Raw genomic sequence first — 19,147 nt, forward strand, 5'->3', positions numbered from 1 at the left:
ACTGTGCCTTAATGGAATTTATATTGTGTTGCTATAATTAGATTCTCCTCTTTTTTTCAAACAACTTGCTGAGTTTTCTGTTTTTAAGCCAATACGATGAACAGTTTTAAATAGGCACATGTCTATTAAAGCTTTTTTTTCTTTTTTTTTTATCCTAATGACATTAAGAAGATGAGGGGAATGTATTAAAATGTGCTCGATGTGCAGAAAAATCCGTATTAATGAATTAACTGATGCGAACTAGAGTTTTAAAGGAGTTTTATCAGCGCTGTCCCCGTTTTATCCACTTTAAGTGCAGCAAAGTTGTCCACGGATCAGCTCATTAAAACAGAAGAGTGTTTTAGATGTGTTCATTCTTGCCTCATTTTTAGCAAACAAAGTTATATTTACATACATTTTTGTGTCGTTTTACTAAGGAACCAATAAACGATCTCATCTTTTATCCATAGCTCGCATTTGATAATTTATTTTTGTGTTAATACAGTGGTAACACAATTACACTGCACCTATTACGGACACTGTGTCACGTGACCTCACCCATGACTCGGATGTAACTATAATGACTTCACATTTATCAATTTTTAGGGGAAATTTTTAGTCTTATTTTGATCAATAATTCATTTTCTAATCAGCCTCAGTCATTTAGCTCTTTCAAGTAGTATATTTTCATTCCTGGTTGACGAGTTGCCTTGGCAGGTGGATAAATTTACTGCTAACTATAGCCTCTAACTAAATATAGCCCTCGGGGATCTTGTTACACACCCACTGCTTTATGAACACACAACTGGGAAATCCACGGTTGTCCTGTTTACCCTCCAGAATACCATGGATTCTGAGATAAACTCTTGATCAGTGTATAGATTATTAAGCCTGATAGAAGAATCTTAGTCCATATAGATCTGCCCTTTTAACCCACAGTGAGAATGATTCGTGTTTCGTGTAATCTCAGCTGCTGTTATATTTTTCTGTTTTTTGATCTATGTTATAATGTTGTTACCTCCTTAAAAACATGCCTGGAGTTGTGTTTTGTTTCATTCACACATGTTTAACACGCAAACTCTCTGTCCCTCCTTGTAATGTCCTCCACTGTGTTTTCAAACTCCAAACACCTTCACTAGAATCATTTGGACGATTTCAATCCTGGAATTGCCAATATCTGCTGAATTAAAGGTAAAAAGGTAGCTGTTAACTTGGAAACTACAGACTAATAAACCAGGATTACTTAAACATGTGTGAATGAAACAAAACACAACTCCAGGTCTGTTTTTGATGAGGTAACAACATTATAACTCGGCTTAAAGGTCACTCATCTTGTGTAATATAGAACTTTTAAGAGCTGGAATGTTTTTTGTCGTGACCCTTGAGCGAAAGAGCCTCTAAAATGACCTCTGCCTTTGCCGTGAGTTTCTTTACACTGTAGCGGTTAAACAACATAAGGTTAGCTGAATGTGACATGTGATTTGTGTCTGCACTATTGTGAGGCGTGTCCTCGGTGATAGAGCCATAACAAAGACGTGAGGCTGTTGTCCCCTCCGTCACCCTGTGTGTAATGGACAGGCTGGACAAAGGGACAGAGGAAGCACACTCATGAGCAGAGTCCACTGGGAGGACACTGGTCTGAGGTACTAAAAGTCTGCCGCTCCCCAAACGGGACGGGTCTGTCCAGTCCACTCAGCGTCGACCTTGAAATCTGCCTCTCACCTCAAGTCTGCAGTGCACTCAGGAGGCAGCGAGGTTAAGATGTGCAAAGAAACAAGGATGGAGGTGATAAAAGCAAACCCCAAACTTGGAAAAGACAGAAAATTGTACCATTTAATTAGCCTTAATAAAACATGAACAAACTCTTATGGTTTGTATGGTTTATTAAGAATGACTCAAGTGTATTTGTACAGCGCAATTCACACACAAAGTAATTCAAAGTGCTTTACAGAATAAGAAAAAATCACAATACAACAAATCAAAACATAAATAATCTCTAAGTTTTGAACCTGGATTTAAACAGTGTCAAAGTAGAGGCCTGTCTCACATCTTCAGGAAGGAACTGTTCCAGGTTTAGGGCTAACTAATTAATCAATCAATAAATACATAAATAAATAAAAGTAATAGTAGTAATAGTAATAATAATAACAATGCACGAGTCTTATACAACACCTTTGCAGACGCTCAAAGTCGCTTTACAGTTTCGTGCGTTATTCATTCACTCTGTACTAGATGATGGTAAACTACAGTTGTGGCCACAGCTGCCCTGAGGTAGACTGACAGAAGCGAGGCTGCAAATCTGCACCACCGGCCCCTCTGACCACCACCAACACTCACACACCACTTTCGTATTATTCAACGGGTGACATGTCCTACTTATGATGAGATCAGGCTTCGACAAGGAGGTCTGGCCACATTCAAGTCTTAGAAATTAGAGTTAAGGTATTAATGAAGTACTTACTAAACCTGAGTCATTCTTAATAAACTATTTGTTCATTGTGTTTTTGCTGATGCTTTATTAAAACTGATTCAAAACGTAATACAATCCTGACACTTTCCTCTTGTTGCTCTAAACCCTCTTAATAGATATTTTGATTACATTCACTGTCAGATGGTAGTAATCTATTCCACGGCACGCCAGGTTCATTTACATGTTCTGCGATGGCATGTTAGAACGCACAGGAAATCGTTCATCTACCAGAATACAGCTAAACTAGCATCCAAGAACAAAGACTAAATCCATAGACTTACATTAAAGGCCCGGTATTTGAATGGCTGTGTCACACATTTGCACTGACAGGATCTTTCTCGTTCGACTCCTCCTCCGGTGGCTCTTCTCTGTCATCCTTTCTCGATACATCATTTTGCTGTGTGTCAGTCTAGACAGCTCCTCAGAAATATGGGACACTTTGAGACCCCTTCTGTCACATTCCTGAGTGATATGTTTGAGATTCTGACTGGAGTGTTGTACAGGGCAGATGTGCGGTGCGTTCAAAGACAGTGACGAGGAACCGGGTTTTATATTGAAAGGCTTTTTGTTGATATCCCCAAAATGACCCTTAGGAATGAGAACACTTGAGCAAAGAGGTTATGGGTTGAATTCCGTAGTGCTGTGGAGTTTTATACTTGTTTCAAACCATCAATGAGTCATTTTAAAGAGGCTGTACCCAATTGTGTAATGTAAAAGAGTAAAAATGAGTCTTGTCCCAGTATAAATATATTACAAAAGCAGCTCAAAATGAAAACGCTGTGTGCTGTCTGCATCTAATAACAAAGCATTTTTATTATCCACGAACAAACTGTAAGGCAGGTGCGCTGTTAGCATGCTAGTGGTTGTTAGGTTGTCCGCTGTGGCCTCTGAAAGTTGGGAAACATGCGTATAAACTCATCGTTGCGAATAATTAGGATACAAGGAATGAGTTAAGAAACTGACGGATGTGTTTAGACAGTTGTGAATAATTTTATATAAACTAGTTTTGTTTTTCAGGGTTTTTTTTCTAAATCTATCTTAGTTAGTCTGTCTTAGTCATAGCTGCAGGAATTAGTCACCCAAAAACTTGAAACACATAACAGAAAAACACATAAAAACCCCCTCCACATACTGTATATAAAAAATACAGTTATATAGATTTGACACTGACCCATTGTGTGTAGTCCTTGTGTGCTCAACAGTATTTATTCCTGTGCGTTGCTTATAAGTTTTAAGCATTAGTCTTCGTTAGGGATGCGCCGATCCAGCTTTTTCAGTTCCGATACCGATTCCGATACTATGGATTTAAGTATCTGCCGAGACTAAAAGCTGCATTTATTTCCTTAAAACTAAAATACACAGATAAACTGATCAAAATGTGTTATGTAGCTGTTATTTATCCCTCAAGTAACTGCAGAACAACTTTGTATAAAAAGAAATTCAAATACTGTAAGTTTTTCTGGGTGAACTACGGCATGTAAACAGTTTTATTACATGACTTTATATGTCCAGCCAGGATATCGTCTGAACTGATATTTGGAAAACAGTATCTGATCCAGTAAATGTTTCAGTATCGCCGCTGATATCTGATTCCAGCATCTAATCGGTGTCTTCATTATATGTGCTAATTGATTCACAGTCATTTTACTGATAGTTGTGATGGTATAACTACTGCATGCATGATATGACCCTGCGAGGTCATTATGGAATTAATTAAACTGTAATGCATTTCCAAACAGGCTTTAACATGTAACTCGCACACTTGCTCCTGTGTCTATTGTTTCAACAGTCTTTATCATGACACAAATCACTTTTAATATTCCTTCCTCTGCTCCTCTGTACCGTCAGCCTCCCCCCATCATCTCCGCAGGCTCTTGTCTGGGAGTCCCATCCTATTCTCAGTTGTATTACGAGCCCGTCTCCACTTTCTATTCCTCATGTGTCTCTATGATGTCATCTCCACTACATGATTCAAGCCTTTCGAATGCCCACCTCACTCACACACACACACACACACTCTCTCACACACTCTCACACAAATATGGGGATGCGGGATCTCATCAGTTACCACCTCCGGTCTCTCCAAATCTGATTCCTCTCAGGGCTATTTTTAGGCGCCAAGGCCCACTCCACACTGTGAGGTGCTACGTCATGGCCTGTGCGTCTGCATTCAGATGTGGGAACTAGAACATAATACAGTAGGAAGCGGCTCTTTCTCGTAGCCAGTATGTGCTCTGTCACTTCGCACGCATGCAGCAGTTGTTCGTATTAAGCCAGGCGCAGAAAAGTCTAATAATGAGGCAAATGAAGAGCTTTACATCAGGAATGACATCTGGGGTTAAGTCATAGGAAGGTCATATGTTTTTGTAGGGCTGGGTGATATACTGATAACAAAATAAATTGGTAATATTATTGAAACATGATTAGTGCTTCCCTGTTTAATGCAAATGTATGGTCAAAGATGCACTTTTTCCCACTAGTTCCTCCTATTGAACAGCTTCAGTGATGCTTCGACGGAGTGACAGGTGAATTTAACCGTTCGCAGTGAAGAATTAACAGAGGTGCACTGTTAAAGACAATGATAAATTTAATTGGCAATTGCTTATATTTGAAAAACAATCAAATGTGTAGCTCAAGTACCGTAGTCATTGAATTAGCTGTAGTAGTACGCGTGTATATATGTCTATGATAGGGTTAAGGGCGGCTCAGTTGGTAGAGTATTTGTCCACTGACCCACAGGTTGGCACTGCTTTTCCAGCTCCCCCAGATGAATACTGATGTTGTGTCCTAGGGCAAGACTCTTAACATTCACAGGACAGAAAGTAACCTGAATATCTTTAGAATGATCTTGAGCTGTAGGCCACGTAGACTAGTATACACCCATGGACCACTGAGGGATTGCACAGATATAAGGCCACATGGGAATAGAAAACAAAGTACTACCATTTAATATTGAAAATCACAGTATATTGTCTAAAGAAAGAGTCTGTTCCTTAGTATCAATATTGAGTTTGAATGAACACGACGTACTACTGATGAATCTAATAGACTGGACGCTTATTCTGCTTCATGACATCACAAGGTGGAACAGAGCATTTTGAGCTTTGGCGATATAGACAGCCTAATAATACAGCTTTACTCAAACACCAGGTATGTTTTTGAGGAGGGAACAACATTATAACAAGGCTTAAAGCTCACAAGAGTCGATTCTGTCTAATATAGGACCTTAAATGACAATAAAAATTTTGTAATAATTTGTCTCTATATGTTCACACACTGCGAAAAAAGAGATATGTGATCACTCATTAAGATTTTCTGGCGTTTTGACCACCATCTGCTTCAGTCCTTCCAGCTGTTGCAGTTACGCATTTCTTCATCATGTGCCTTCAGACTGACAGGGGGAATTGTGCCCTTGCCTGTGTTTCTGAGGAAGCTTTACCCAAAAACTATAAATAGAAACACGTATTGAGTGACAGTGCGAGATGTGTTTGATGGGAGAGATCTTAAAGGTCCTAAATTACGCAAAACTGACTCTTATGAAGTTTAAGCCATGATATAATGCTGTTACTTCATCAAAAACATACCTGGAGTTGTGTTTTGTTTCATTCAGACATGAGTAATCGTGCTTTATTAGTCTGTCTGCATCTCCAAAGTTCAAAATTATGTAATGAAGTGGTAGTTTTCAAGTTAACAGCTCCCTTTTGCCTTTAGTTCAGTAGAAATCGGCAATTCTCTCGCTGAAATTATCCAAATGATTCTAGTGAGGGTGTATGGAGCACTTCCTGTATCACCACATGACATCACAAGGTGGAACAGAGTGTTTTGCTTAAGTTTGAGAGAAGAACTCAGCCTAAATGTGCAGGGTTAGTGTGTTAAACATGTGCGAATCAAGCAAAACATAACTCTAGGTATGTTTGTGATGAGGAAACTACATTATAACAGATCAGAAAATAGTGTAATAATAAAAACGAATTAAAGATCCCATATTTTATCCAAAAACTGGAAGTCGTGTGTTTAAGTATAAGTAATGATCAGTGATAATGTCAGATCCTGTTGACATCCTGGTGGCCAACGTGACTAAAAGAGAGGAAATATAATCTTCCAGCAGCAGGATCCAGATGTGTGCCGAGCGCTCGTGGCGGCTCAGGGAGGTTGCTATGGAAACCTGTTGCCGCAGTAGGTGTAGTGGTGAGGGTCAGCGGTGAAGGGTACCGACGTGGTTATGTATGCAAGGACAAATCTCATCTTTTCATCTAAATTGCACTGCTCTCAATGGCTCGTCCTGACAGTAATTTATACATGAAGTCTGTTTGCGTCGATGGCACCTGTCAGCTTCAATCCGAAATCTACGTTTTATATGTTTGAGATAAACTTGAGATAAATTTGACGTTTCTAGAAGGCGACTGTAGAAGAGAATAGACGCTGATGACTGTATTGTAGTTTGTGAGCGGGTCTCCCATACAGAGAAGCGACAGTGGCTCAGTTGGTAGAGTTTTTGTCCACTGACCCGAGGGTTGGTGGCGTGATTCCAGCTCCCAAAGATGAATGCTGTCGTTCTGTCCTTGGGCAAAACACTTAACCCACCTGTATGGGAGTGGGTTATGGTTCCTCGATGTAAAGTTTCGAGTGCCTTGAGTTACCATATTGTAGTTTGAGAGCAGCTCTGGTCTGTTTTATGGAGAAACATGTAGCTGTGTTGTAGTTTGAGAGCAGGTCTGTCTTATAAACGTGTAGCTGTTGTAGTTTGAGAGCAGGTCTGTCTTATAGAGAATCATGGAGCCGGATCAATAGTGTGTGATATAATAGATGAAATGTGCCTGTCTGCACGTGTGATCCATGTTGTGGTTGAAGACTCAAAATTGATGCTCTGTGTGGTGTCCATGACAACGGCCTCTCCCCTTTTCTCTCTCAATCTCTTTCCCCGACCCTCTTTTGACTGAGTCTCTCTTGCTTTTTGTCCCCCGCCCTCTCTCATCTGAGTCTCCCGCTGTCTCTCTCTCTGTCCCTCACTTTCTCTCTCTGCTCTGAGTCTTTCTCTCTGTCCTTGTGTCCTTTCACTCTATCTCTCTTTCTAGATCTCTCTGCTCCATTGTCTCTCTGTCTCCAGTGAGTCTCTCTCTCTTTCTCTCTCTCTCTTTGTACTTGTTTCCTCTCACTCTCTGACCCACATCTTCTTTCTCTCCTGAGTCTTGCTCTCTCTCTTTCGCGCTCTTTCTCTCTCTCTGTGTGTGTCTCCCTCTCTCTGTTCTTGTGTCATCTCACTCTCTCTGTCTTTCTTTCTCTTTCTACCCCTCATCCTCTATTTCTCTTCTCAGAGTCTCTCTCTTTCTCTCTCTCTGTCTGTGTCTCTCTTTCTGTCCATGTGTCCTCTCACTCTCTCCCTCTTTCTTTCTATCTCTCTCTGCCCCCATCGTCTCTCTCGCTGTCTGTCTTCTCTCTCCCTTTCCTCTGCCCTTTTCTCTCCACCCCCTCCATCTCTCCCTGCCTCTCTCTTCCCCACCCCTCTCCCTTTAGCCCTCCATCTCTCTCTCTCTTCTGAGTCTTTCTCTCTTTCTCACCCTTGCTCTCTCTATCTATCTTTATCTCTCTCTGTGTCCTTGTGTCATCTCTCTTTCTTTCTTTCTCTGCCTCCCACCCCCCCTTTCTCCTCTGAGTCTTTTTCTCTTTTTCTCTTCCCCCCTCTCTCTTTCTCTCTCTTTCTCTCTCTCTCTCTCTCTCTCTCTCTCTCTCTCTTTCTGTCCTTGTGCCATCTCTCTCTTTCTCTCTCTCTCTGCCCTCTCTCTCTCCTCTGAGTCTTTCTCTCTTTCTCCTCTGCACTCATGTCTGTCTTCTTTCTCCCTTTCCTCTGCTACTTTCTCCCCACTCTCGCCCATCTCTCTGCCTCCCTCTTCCTTACCCCTCTCCCTTTTGCCCCCATCTCTCTCTCTCTCCTCTGAGTCTTTCTCTCTTTCTCACCCTTGCTCTCTCTTTATCTCTCTCTGTGTTCTTGTGTCATCTCTTTCTTTCTTTCTCTGCCTCCCACCCCCCCTCTCCTGAGTCTTTCTCTCTTCCCCCTCTCTCTTTCTATTTATCTTTCTCTCTCTCTCTCTGTCCTTGCGCCATCTCTCTCTTTCTCTCTCTCTCTGCCCTCTCTCTCTCCTCTGAGTCTTTCTCTCTTTCTCCTCTGCACCCCTGTCTGTCTTCTTTCTCCCTTTCCTCTGCCACTTTCTCCTCACCCTCATCCATCTCCCTGCCTCTCCCTTCCTTACCCCTCTCCCTTTTGTTTTGCCTCCCTCTCTCTCTCCTCTGAGTCTTTCTCTCTTTCTCCCCTCACGCTCTCTCTCTCTCTGTCCTTGTGTCATCTCTCTCTCTTCCTCCACCCCCCCCTCTCCTCTGAATCTTTCTCCCTTTCTCCTCCACACTCCTCTCTGTCTCCTCTCTCCCTTTCCTCCCCACCCCCCTCCACCTCTCTCTTCCTCCCCCCTCTCCCTTTAACCCCCCGCTCTTCTCTCTCTTCCATCCCTCTCTTTCTTTAGCTGTATGATGTGACAGCTGACAGGTTTTACAATGAGTGCCAGGACGAGGTTTGAGTGACACATGCGTCTCGAGTCGAGTCGTGTCCCTGCACCTCCCTCGACGCCATGTGCCTTCACTCACACTCAGTCATTCAAAAGAAACACATTTAAGAATCAGTTCACATCTTTGAAATACACAACACTTCAAAAATAAACATTAATGTAAGTATCTAAACAAGCGAACGTGCTTCAGTATAATCAGTCCTGTCAGTTGTCCAGTAGCTAAGTCGCCATAGTTGGAAATCTTGTGTCAAGGTTGGACTCTAACTTGATTTAAATAGGCGTTTAAAGTGATGAACGACTTTGCTGGCAGCTGTATGAGGTCATTCTATTATACTGTTAGTAATTAGATCTAAAATGTGGAGTCAGGCCCTTGCTACAGACGGACTAGTATTTTCAAATCGCTTTAAAGTCTTAAGGCCCACACCAGACTGGAATATTAACATTACAGGTTTAAGTACAAGCAGATGACCAAGATACTGCAACAACCTCATATGTTTTTTCTATCGTCTTATTATTATTTCACATATTTCACTTCCTAAATATATGCGAATCCTGCTCTTTGTATAGACTACGCTTGGTATATTCAATGTAAATGCTCTGACCCATACTGACCTCTAGTGGGACTGGGTTACTATTGCACCTCTTAAAATGCATTTGTGCCTAATCGTTTAACTTTCGTCTATTTAAATGAACCCAAATTATGCAAAACCAGCAACATTAGGCTCGTATGGTTTTAAAATATGTATGATTTGTGTTGGGGATCCACTGGAGGAGCTGGAGGACGCGTCTGGGGTAAGGGAAGTCTAGGAGTCCCTGCTTAGACTCCTGCCCCCGCGACCCAGCCCTGGACGGATGGATTTATGATTTGTGTTATGCAATACTCCTCCAGCATGAATCTGATTACATTACAAGTCAAACTTTCTCAAATATCTCAGTGTATTATTCATTCCAGTTTCCAGTGCCCAGACTTATTTCACAACGCTGTCTACAATGCTGCAGCCTTCCCTCCCTCCCTCACTTCTTTACTATGCTCTTTCTTGTTATTGCAAAGATTTTCTCCCCTACTTGTCCTGCACTGTATGAAAATTCAAATTTGACTTTCATTTTTACAGTATCGCTCTAAATTATCAGCAATTTATTTTCGATTTTAATTGTATATTTAACTAGACATGCTTTGTTTAAAGGTCCTATATTACTCAAAAGTGATTCTACCTCATAAAAACATGCCTGGACTTGTGTTTTATCTACGTCTGTCTACATCTCCGAAGCTCAAAACGCTCTGTTCCACCTTGTGATGTCATGAAGTGGTAGTTTTCAAGCTCCTTTTACCTTTTGTTCAGTAAAAACGGGCAATTCCAAAGCTGAATTTTACCCAAATGATTGTAGTGAAGGCGTATCAAGTTTAAAAACACAGCGGATCACTTCCTGTATCACCACATGATGACATCACAAGGTGGTACAGCGTGTTCTCCACCGTGCACACTCAAGTCATCTTTTGTACGGTGCTTCGGATCAGTCAAAACAAGCGATGTAGGCAAAGAAAAGAGTAGTCAGCATCATCAGTTTTCCAGTAAACATGTATTATAGTGCAGTCTAAACAGATGCGTATCTACACAGGCGGCGCTGTGCGGGGAACGGTAAACAACATGCTAACGTGTACAAAGCTAACAAACCCCTAACACATTTGTCACAAGAGGTCATTCTGCCACTAGTCGCTCTGATCATGCGCTCTGATGTGCAAAATGGCGGGTTTTATGTTTATGTTCTGCTCTTAGTCACAGTATTCTCTCTGTATTACTGGATGTTCAAAGGCAAAGGTAAGACTGAAAAAAAAACCCAAAAAACACATGTACTTTATCTGCTATTCAATCAATGAAATGTTCTTTTAATCAGGTATTCACTTTGAGTTCACTTTTGGAGAATACTGGAGTCACATTAAAAAAAGTTCTATATCCGTGGGTGTCCGAATAATAATGAAAAATTAGGACGATTGCAACAGCGATTAGAGATAGATCGATGTATATATATTGGTTTGCAGGTTAATCAAACTGATATTTCCACTTTTTTTGTATTGTAGTATTGGTTTGGGCTCACTAATTGCTGCATAAAGCTTTATATTAAGACTTTAGTGCGATGAGGGCATTGACAAAGTGAGATTACACAGCTCCATTATGGCTTAGTAGTAAAAACAGTGTTGTGGATGTCTAAAAATCATTTCTATTGAGATATTTTTTCCTTATTATAGTTTGATTATGCAGATTTTTGGGGAAAATCCTCAAAATTGGTCAAGTTGCTCTGGATTCTAAACAATCTGTATCGGCATCGGCCATGAAAAAACACGTATCAGTCCATTTATAATAGTAATTAACAAAGTATTATGTCTTTTGAATTATGCCACTTTTTTACCATATCATTAGAAATCCATGTGAAGTTATTCTTTTGTTTTGCAGTACTTTTTACAGTACTTTTTGCTGTGTCATGCCATTTAACAGTCTCTGCTCTGTGCACACTCTGCCCTCTGTGCCCACTAGATGTCCTAGTCTAGCTGACCCACTATTTCAAATGTCTACGTCTTTCCAGTCCTCCCCTCCACCTGTTTCTGCTTTTATTCTCTCCGTTATTATATATTAGTGACGGGACTTTCAGCTCCTTTGTGGGATCTGAATCTTTTGGATCTGTTCATGCCAAAGAGCCGTTCAAAAGACTAGCTCTTTTACTGTTTATTTCCACGAGAGAAGCCAATGTGAGAACGGATTTCCCTACAAACTAATCACAGAGAGAAATGACCGAGGCGTAAATGTGTTTAAAATGGGTCAAAGTGAAAGTGGGAGAGTGTTTTCCCTTTGGAGTTACGATGCCAAATGTGTTTTTTGGCTACAAATCTCTCACTTGTGATGGATGCTCTGTTTCTGTGCTGATTCTTGTGTTGATTTAACGTGAATCTGTACAAAAAATGCATAAAAATTAAAAAGAAAAATTACAAAATCCAAATGTTTACATAAAGGAACTGTTCAAAAGAGCCGTCTTGTTCACAAACATCACATCACTATTATGTCCCAGTGTTTCCCATTAATACAGGAGACTACGGTGGCCCCACAAAGTCTAAATACACGCTGGGATATATTGGAATAACAGAATTAGACTTGATCATAAGCTTTTAAAAGGGAGTACACACAAACATATAGGCAACAAGTGACATTTCTACTCCACAAATTGAATGTACCGCGTAATCTTAACCAAACTTCTGAGAAACACTGATTGTCCCGCTCCTATTGATCACAAATATAGCTGCTATGTTCACGGCCCATTATCTGCACAATGGGGCCGCTGAAACGTGTGATTGCAACAGTTTGGGTATTCAGGAGGTGCAGTAGCTGTCATTTTGGTCGAGAATTTTTCTGTGCTCAGTCAAGCCTTATTGAATCCTGGATCGATATCCATGTTCTCCAATTAGCACGTTGTGTTGAATAGAGAATGCAACATGCGGAAATCAATACGGCTGGTTTAACAGGACGGTGGGTTTGGGCAGCGGGTGCGTCCACGATGGGGCAGAACCAGAATGACCATAGCTGTTATAATGTTTGACAAAAATAAGGGATTTTAATGTTTTATTTCTTTAAGTCATATTTAACTGGGTAGAAATTTGGGGAAACAGCAATTTAGGGAAATAGTCTAGCAACAAAAGAGCATAACAAAGTAAAAATAGTAAAGTACTGTGCTTAAATAAAGTACAGACACCCAAAAGTTGTCCTTAAGTAAATTAATAGCTAATGAAGTGTTAATTAAGGTTGTATTTAAGTAGTTATTAAGCCTGAGTCATTATTAATTAAGTGTTTCTTCATGTTTTATTAAGGCTAAATGGGGTGTGGTTATTATAAAGTGTTACTGATACTTTTTACTTTTACTTCACTACATATAAGAGCAGGTATCTGTACTTACTACTACATTCCACTGCTACTAGGGCTGAAAAGTAAAGTATTTTGATAGCAGTTTGAGACGTGCTGAAAAGTTTGAGGGATTTATTTTTATCAAGGTCATAGTTGGAGCAAACAAAAATAAAATCAATAAAACCAGCTCGAAAAAAAAAGAAAAAAAGATTGATTCAGTTGTGTCTGTTGAACAAGATTTGGCACAAATCTGTATAAAAATTGGCACGAAATACTTTTAAAATGGATACTTTAATACTTTTACTTAAGTAGATTTTTTCATGTGATACTTTTACTCAGTATTTAAGTATTTTTTGCTCTGTTATCTGTATTTTAGTAACAAAACTGAGTACTGCTTCCAGCACACATGGATTTAAAGACTTCAGACTGTTCCATCCTTGTTATTTACATTATTTGTGGCATGACAGATTTATATTATGATAAAACATAATCTATTTGTGAACTCAAAGCAGGTAGAAGTGCTGCTTTTTCCACAGTGAAATGAATGAGCTGTCGATACGTCAGAAACCCCATAATCACAGGATTGATAAAGGTCATAAAGCCCCATCTGAAAATGAACAAATGAACAAATGAAGGATGAAATATAAAGGTGTGGTCATGATTGTGTGTCTGTTTCCTCTCACTGCTCAAAGCATCTCTTTACAGTATATTTAGCTACAGTCGAAATTTGGAAAAATCAATAAGGACTTGAAGGAGAAAAGAGGAAGCAATGTAGTTTGTGTTTTCATCTGAGCTCCAACTAAGCCATAATCCACCATCAAAGACTCAACGAAGATCTTTAGCGAAGGTAACAGAAAGTTATTGAGATAAAAGTAACAATAAGGAGAGTTTTGCAGGTATCTGAGCTTAACAATAACCCTGCAACATGTGGAGGGGGATAAGGGCATTAAGATATTTAGACTCTACTGTGGATTTGTGGATACACGTCAGTAAAGGCTGAGCAGAAAAACACACATTCATCACTTTTTATGCGTAATACATTTAGTTGTAGGTACTTTTACTACTGTTCTTTATGTTGCAACGTTGAAATTTCCCTATATGATCTGTACAAATAAAGGATCTCATACTTATTACTTACTACACACTCCACTGTGTTGATAAATCTTAATACACAGACCATAACCACTGCTTTGTTCTAGCACCAAAGCCACAAAAACCTGATACTTTCCAGACAAAAGAATACTTTCCAACAAGGTCTGATTATATACAGTAGAAAAAAGTACAATGAAAACAAAGGGCATATCCACAGTGACAGAGTATCCTCCAGGGCCAGAGCTGGTGTCTGCGCCACATAAAGAAAACATGTATGTGCCTCTGTACTGCAAATGTGTACTCAGGGGATCCAACCCTAGAGCCCACGCCACACACTGCATCAGGCTTTTCTTTACAGTGATAGAGAATGTACTTTTTGTGTATATTTTTTTAAGTTTAAATTGAATACTTTTGCTCTAACTGGTTCAAAGAAGTTGTAGTAGTAGCAGTAATAGCAGCAGTAGAGGTAGTAGTACTAGAAGCAGCAGTACTAGTGGTAGTAGTAATAGTAGCAGAAGTAGCAGCAGCAGTAGTAGTGGTAGTAGTAATAGTAGTAGAAGTAGCAGCAGCAGTAGTAGTAGTAGCAGTGTTAGTGGTAGTGGTAGTAGCAGTAGCAGTAGCAGTAGCAGTAGCAGTAGTACTAGAAGCAGCAGTAGTAGTGGTAGTAGTAATAGTAGTAGTAGTAGCAGTAGTAGTAGTAGTAGCAGCATCAACAGTAGCAATAGTAGTAGCAGCACTAGTAGCAGTAGTAGTAGTAGCAGCAGCAACAGTAGTAGCAGTAGTAGTAGCAATAGTAGTAGTAGCAGCACTAGTAGTAGTAGTAGTAGCAGCAGCAATAGTAGTAGTAGCAGTAGTAGTAGCAGTAGTAACAGTAGTAGTAGTAGCAGTAGTAATAACAGTAACAATAGCAGCAGTAGTATTAGTAGTAGTAGTAACAGTAGTAGTAGTAGCAGTAGTAGTAGTAGCAGTAGCAGTAGTAGTAGCAGTCGTAGTAGTAGCAGCAGTAGCAGTAGTAGTAGAAGCAGTAGCAATACCAGTAGTTGTACCTCATTTAGCATTACAGCAGATGCAGTAGTATAAGCAGTGATGATAGTACTGTATTAGTATAATTCTACAGGTCGGAGCATCTGAGTTTATCACATTTCTATTTTTATTTTTTTTATGATATATCGGCCATAGCAGAGACCAGAACTGAACGTGAATTCCTCAGTCATTATTTTAACCTCATGTTTGTGAGTATCATTATCATGTTTCAATCGTCTTAATATTATGCGTCAATAACTGTACTTGAGTAAAACTTTATCCATCGATGTCCTTTCCTCTCCTCCTACTTTCTCTCCTTCAAAATAGCAGCTCGTCCATAAATAAACGTGTTTGTACCAACAGGTTCGGCTCAGATTTCTCATTCTCCCACTTCGTATTGTGGTTCAATATTTCTCTGTTTACCTCTACAATGTCGGCAATAGGAGCTCCCTTCAATACAATTTTGTTTACGTAGGTTTGCTTTGCCTATAGTCCAGAGGTGGGACAGTCCCGTGATGAGTATGAAGAGACTCACATCACGCGGGGTTAGGTTTCCTGTCACCTTGCGACACTTGGCTTTTCTTGCACTGCTGTGACAGACTTCTCCATAATAAGGCAAGATGGTGGACACCGTCAAAAACACAAACAAGACCAAATGAGGATGCCTATGTACTCGAGTTGTCAAGTTGTTTTTTGCTAGAATTATACACAGGGCTGGATTTAAAAGAGAAAAGCGTAAGATTTGGTTATTTTAGTTGCTGTCTGGTGATATTCTCAGTGGGACATGGGCTGGGAGGGGCGCTGGGGCGGGCTAACTGTAACAACGTGCCTTGCTTCTGGAAAATGTAATTTTTTCACTTGATTAATGGCAGTGTGTATGATGTGTGAGGTGGGAAAGCAGGGCTGTACGCAATGCTCAATAAAAAGTTCACAAAATGGAGAGACTTACGGTTGGACATTGCTTTGGAAAATGCAGTGCTTAGTCATGCTCTGTTTCGCTTTAACTTTAAAGGTTCTATATTACACAAAATTGACTTTTGTGAGCTTTATAATGCTGTTACCTCCTCACAAACATCCCTGGAGTAGTGTTTTGTTTCATTCACACATGTCTGAGTAACCCTTTATTATCAGTGTGTCTACATCTCCAAAGCTCAAAATGCTCTGTTCCACCTTGTGATGTCATGAAGTGGTAGTTTTCAAGTTAACAGCTACATTTTACATTTAGATCAGTACAAATATTCCAAAAATTCCAGGGCTTTAATCATCCAAATGATTCTAGTGAAGGTGTATAGAGTTTTAAAACACATCGGAGCACTTCCTGTATTACCACATGATGACATCACAAGGTGGAACAGAGTGTTAAACATGTGTGAATGAAACAAAACACAACTCCAGGTCTGTTTTTGATCAGAAAACGACATAATATGCACTTTGTAAGATGTTGAACACTTAAATTCCTTATGTTTTATTTCTATATTGTAGGTCGATCTGTACAATTTAGGGAAAAATCTTACTGTGATTTTGATAGCGATTAGATTTAAGGGTTTTTTTTTCACATTTTAAACAATATTAATATTTGAGAGAAGACTTTAAAATGAATTGTGTAACTAATATAATAAGAAAAATAATAATAATAAGAAGAGAAGAATACAAAACAATTTGAAATCTATTTGTGGATTAGTCTAAACTACTTTTTTTTTTTTTTTAGTATTTATTTTACTCGTACATTCAAAATCAAACATTATTCAACTTGTATAAGGTTGTACATAATTCTATTCATTCATTTTGGCTAAATAGTACCAGCCTTTGTGATTTCAAAATGGCGACAGTTCAAATTACTATTTCAACCTGATTTTGATTATATTCCATTTTCTTTTCAGCCAACAGGTGGTCTTTAACTCCAGTAGAAACCCCTCAAAGTCAAATTGTACACACTGCCTTTTCGCTCTGGCTAAGACACCCTAATATTACGCTGAGGTACGCTAAAAGAGCCATCTCCGTAAACGCCATTACGATTCACATAAACAAAAAACAGCATTTTTAATAACCGCCCATTAGTTAAATCTGACACTTATGCCGTTACCGTGGAAACAGCGTGAAGCAAATCAATGGAAGTAATGTCACATGTGTGGGAGGACATTCGTAACCCCCCCTTCCCCGTAGCTCCTTATCGCACCCCTCCTCACCCTCTCACTGTGCTGCGGTTTGTCCTCACTTCCTCTCCTCTTCCCTCCCTCCGCCCTACCTCCATCCCTCTCCCTCTCTCCCCCTCGTAACATTTGCTTCTTGACAACCACTGCCAAAGGACTACTACACAGAGCGGGTGTAGCGGCACATTCCATCACTTTGAGAAGAATAAATAACAACTTTTTTTTATACGTTTTGGCATTCGGCGTCATGGCTTCTACTTGGGGATAGGTCTTTCCCCTGAGGATGTTGGACGTATTCAAAGTAGATCCTGAAACGCCGCAGAAGAAGAAGTGAAGAAGTTGGACAAAGTTTTCTCGTTGAGGACAGTGGTGCAAGTCCTCCGCCCCGGCTTGGAAGCGGCTGGGAAATGACAAACTTTTATGCCCACCATGTTGACTCTGGATGGGCTAGAGATGATCGCGGTGCTGGTTGTCATGGGTCTCTTCATCAAAGTCCTGGAGCAGTTTGGGATGTTTGAGCCGGTTGGTGGAGAAGGTAAAAGAGGAGCATGCAGTTTTAATCTTAAACTTTGAAATAATTTAGCTTATGATCAACTTTATGTATGACGTCTGTTTAAAAATGTGTTTTCGGAGGTATGGACTTTGTAAAACTTCCTCAGCCGGATTTGTCTGCAGTCTGCATCTCATACCAGTGAATTCAGATATTTTATAGTGTTTTTTTAGTCTTATTATTGTTATTATTAAGTTTAAAGTTTGTCAGTGCAAGTCTAATTGATCAGGCTGGCTCCCCAAACCACGTAACTGTAAATACCAATAGTCCTGACCCGTACATGACTGGACTGCAGTACTGGGCTAAAGGTTTCTGTTAACATTACAACTCTCTCTGTCTCTTTCTCCCTCTGTTTCACTTTGTCTCTCTTTCCCTATCTCTCTATCAATTTCTGACTCACACACAGGCACACGCACACATTGCGTTTCCATGCTTCTTGGGGACTTATATTCATTTCCTAGCGACTGATCCTAACCTTAACGTAGTCACTATTTGCAGAACGTTCACCTATTTTAACCTAAACGCATCTGGACTTGATGTGATAATAAAGCAGTTTTATTATCACGGGGAGGAGCCGGGACCCCGTGCGTACAGGTTTCAGTCCCCACATTGTGAAGAATACCCGTCTACACACGCACACACAAACACAGGAGTAACTTTAGCTGCGCATGGCCTCCCCCTGCCCCTGGGGTGTGTGCTTTTACCCTGTGATCAATAACACTATGGACAGAGTGGGTCTGAGTGCTGTGCAGAGGCGCTGGCTCACTGAGGGAATGTCAGGCTCTCTCTCATTAGCCTGTAGCCCTATACTGCTCTGATATATGGAAAGAACTCACCTGCTGGGAGTTGACAAGGCTTCACTGTGTCAACTAAACTGCATCAAATTAAAAGGGCACAGTTTGAGGATTGTAGTTTTTGGGGAATATGATGAGCTCTAATCTCAGAGTCAAAATAGTTGGATCCGTGAGAGATGATATAATGGATGAGATTGGGTTTACTTCTGGTGCAACAGCAACAGTCATAGTGTTACTCTGATTTGTAGCATTATTTTGTGGTCATTAGTTTATGCCAGATGCCCTTCCTCTCAGCACGATAGATAGTTTCTGAGCTGATTGACTGATATTTAGTACACAGTAATTACAAGTTGGTAAAATCAAATCAAAGTCAAATGAAAGTAGAAATGCCACAGCTGTCTGGACGTTTGTCGTCACAAGCCAGCTGCAAATGCCTGGGATCCAGAATATATGCACTTTTTCAATACTTTACGAAGATGTGAGTCTAGTCACTGGTGAATCTCCCTATTTTCAGATGATATTCAGATGATTGACAAGTGGATTAGCCAATCAGGGACATGCATGGTCCATATCAAAACAAATATGGCTGCTTATGGTATAAAAAGAAAGGAAAATGTTCTCAAACGGGACTGTTCTTTGACTTCT

At 40.1% G+C, this 19,147-nt stretch overlaps 1 protein-coding gene across 3 annotated transcripts in view; it reads left to right on the forward strand.

Moving 5' to 3' along the window:
- Positions 1-19,147, forward strand: part of LOC117382734 (Kv channel-interacting protein 2-like) — a 99,560-nt gene that overhangs the window by 58,885 nt on the left and 21,528 nt on the right. The window contains exon 1 of one of the 3 annotated variants that reach the window (XM_055227015.1): positions 17,567-17,693. The exons of the other annotated variants lie outside the window; for them this stretch is intronic. Within the exon in view, the coding sequence (XP_055082990.1) occupies positions 17,579-17,693 (115 nt within the window). The 5' untranslated portion in view covers positions 17,567-17,578. Of the gene's footprint in view, positions 1-17,566; positions 17,694-19,147 lie in introns of those variants that run through there. 3 annotated transcript variants of the gene reach the window in all.

This window comes from Periophthalmus magnuspinnatus, chromosome 15 (genome assembly GCF_009829125.3).
Source record: "Periophthalmus magnuspinnatus isolate fPerMag1 chromosome 15, fPerMag1.2.pri, whole genome shotgun sequence".
Classification (NCBI taxonomy): domain Eukaryota; kingdom Metazoa; phylum Chordata; class Actinopteri; order Gobiiformes; family Gobiidae; genus Periophthalmus; species Periophthalmus magnuspinnatus.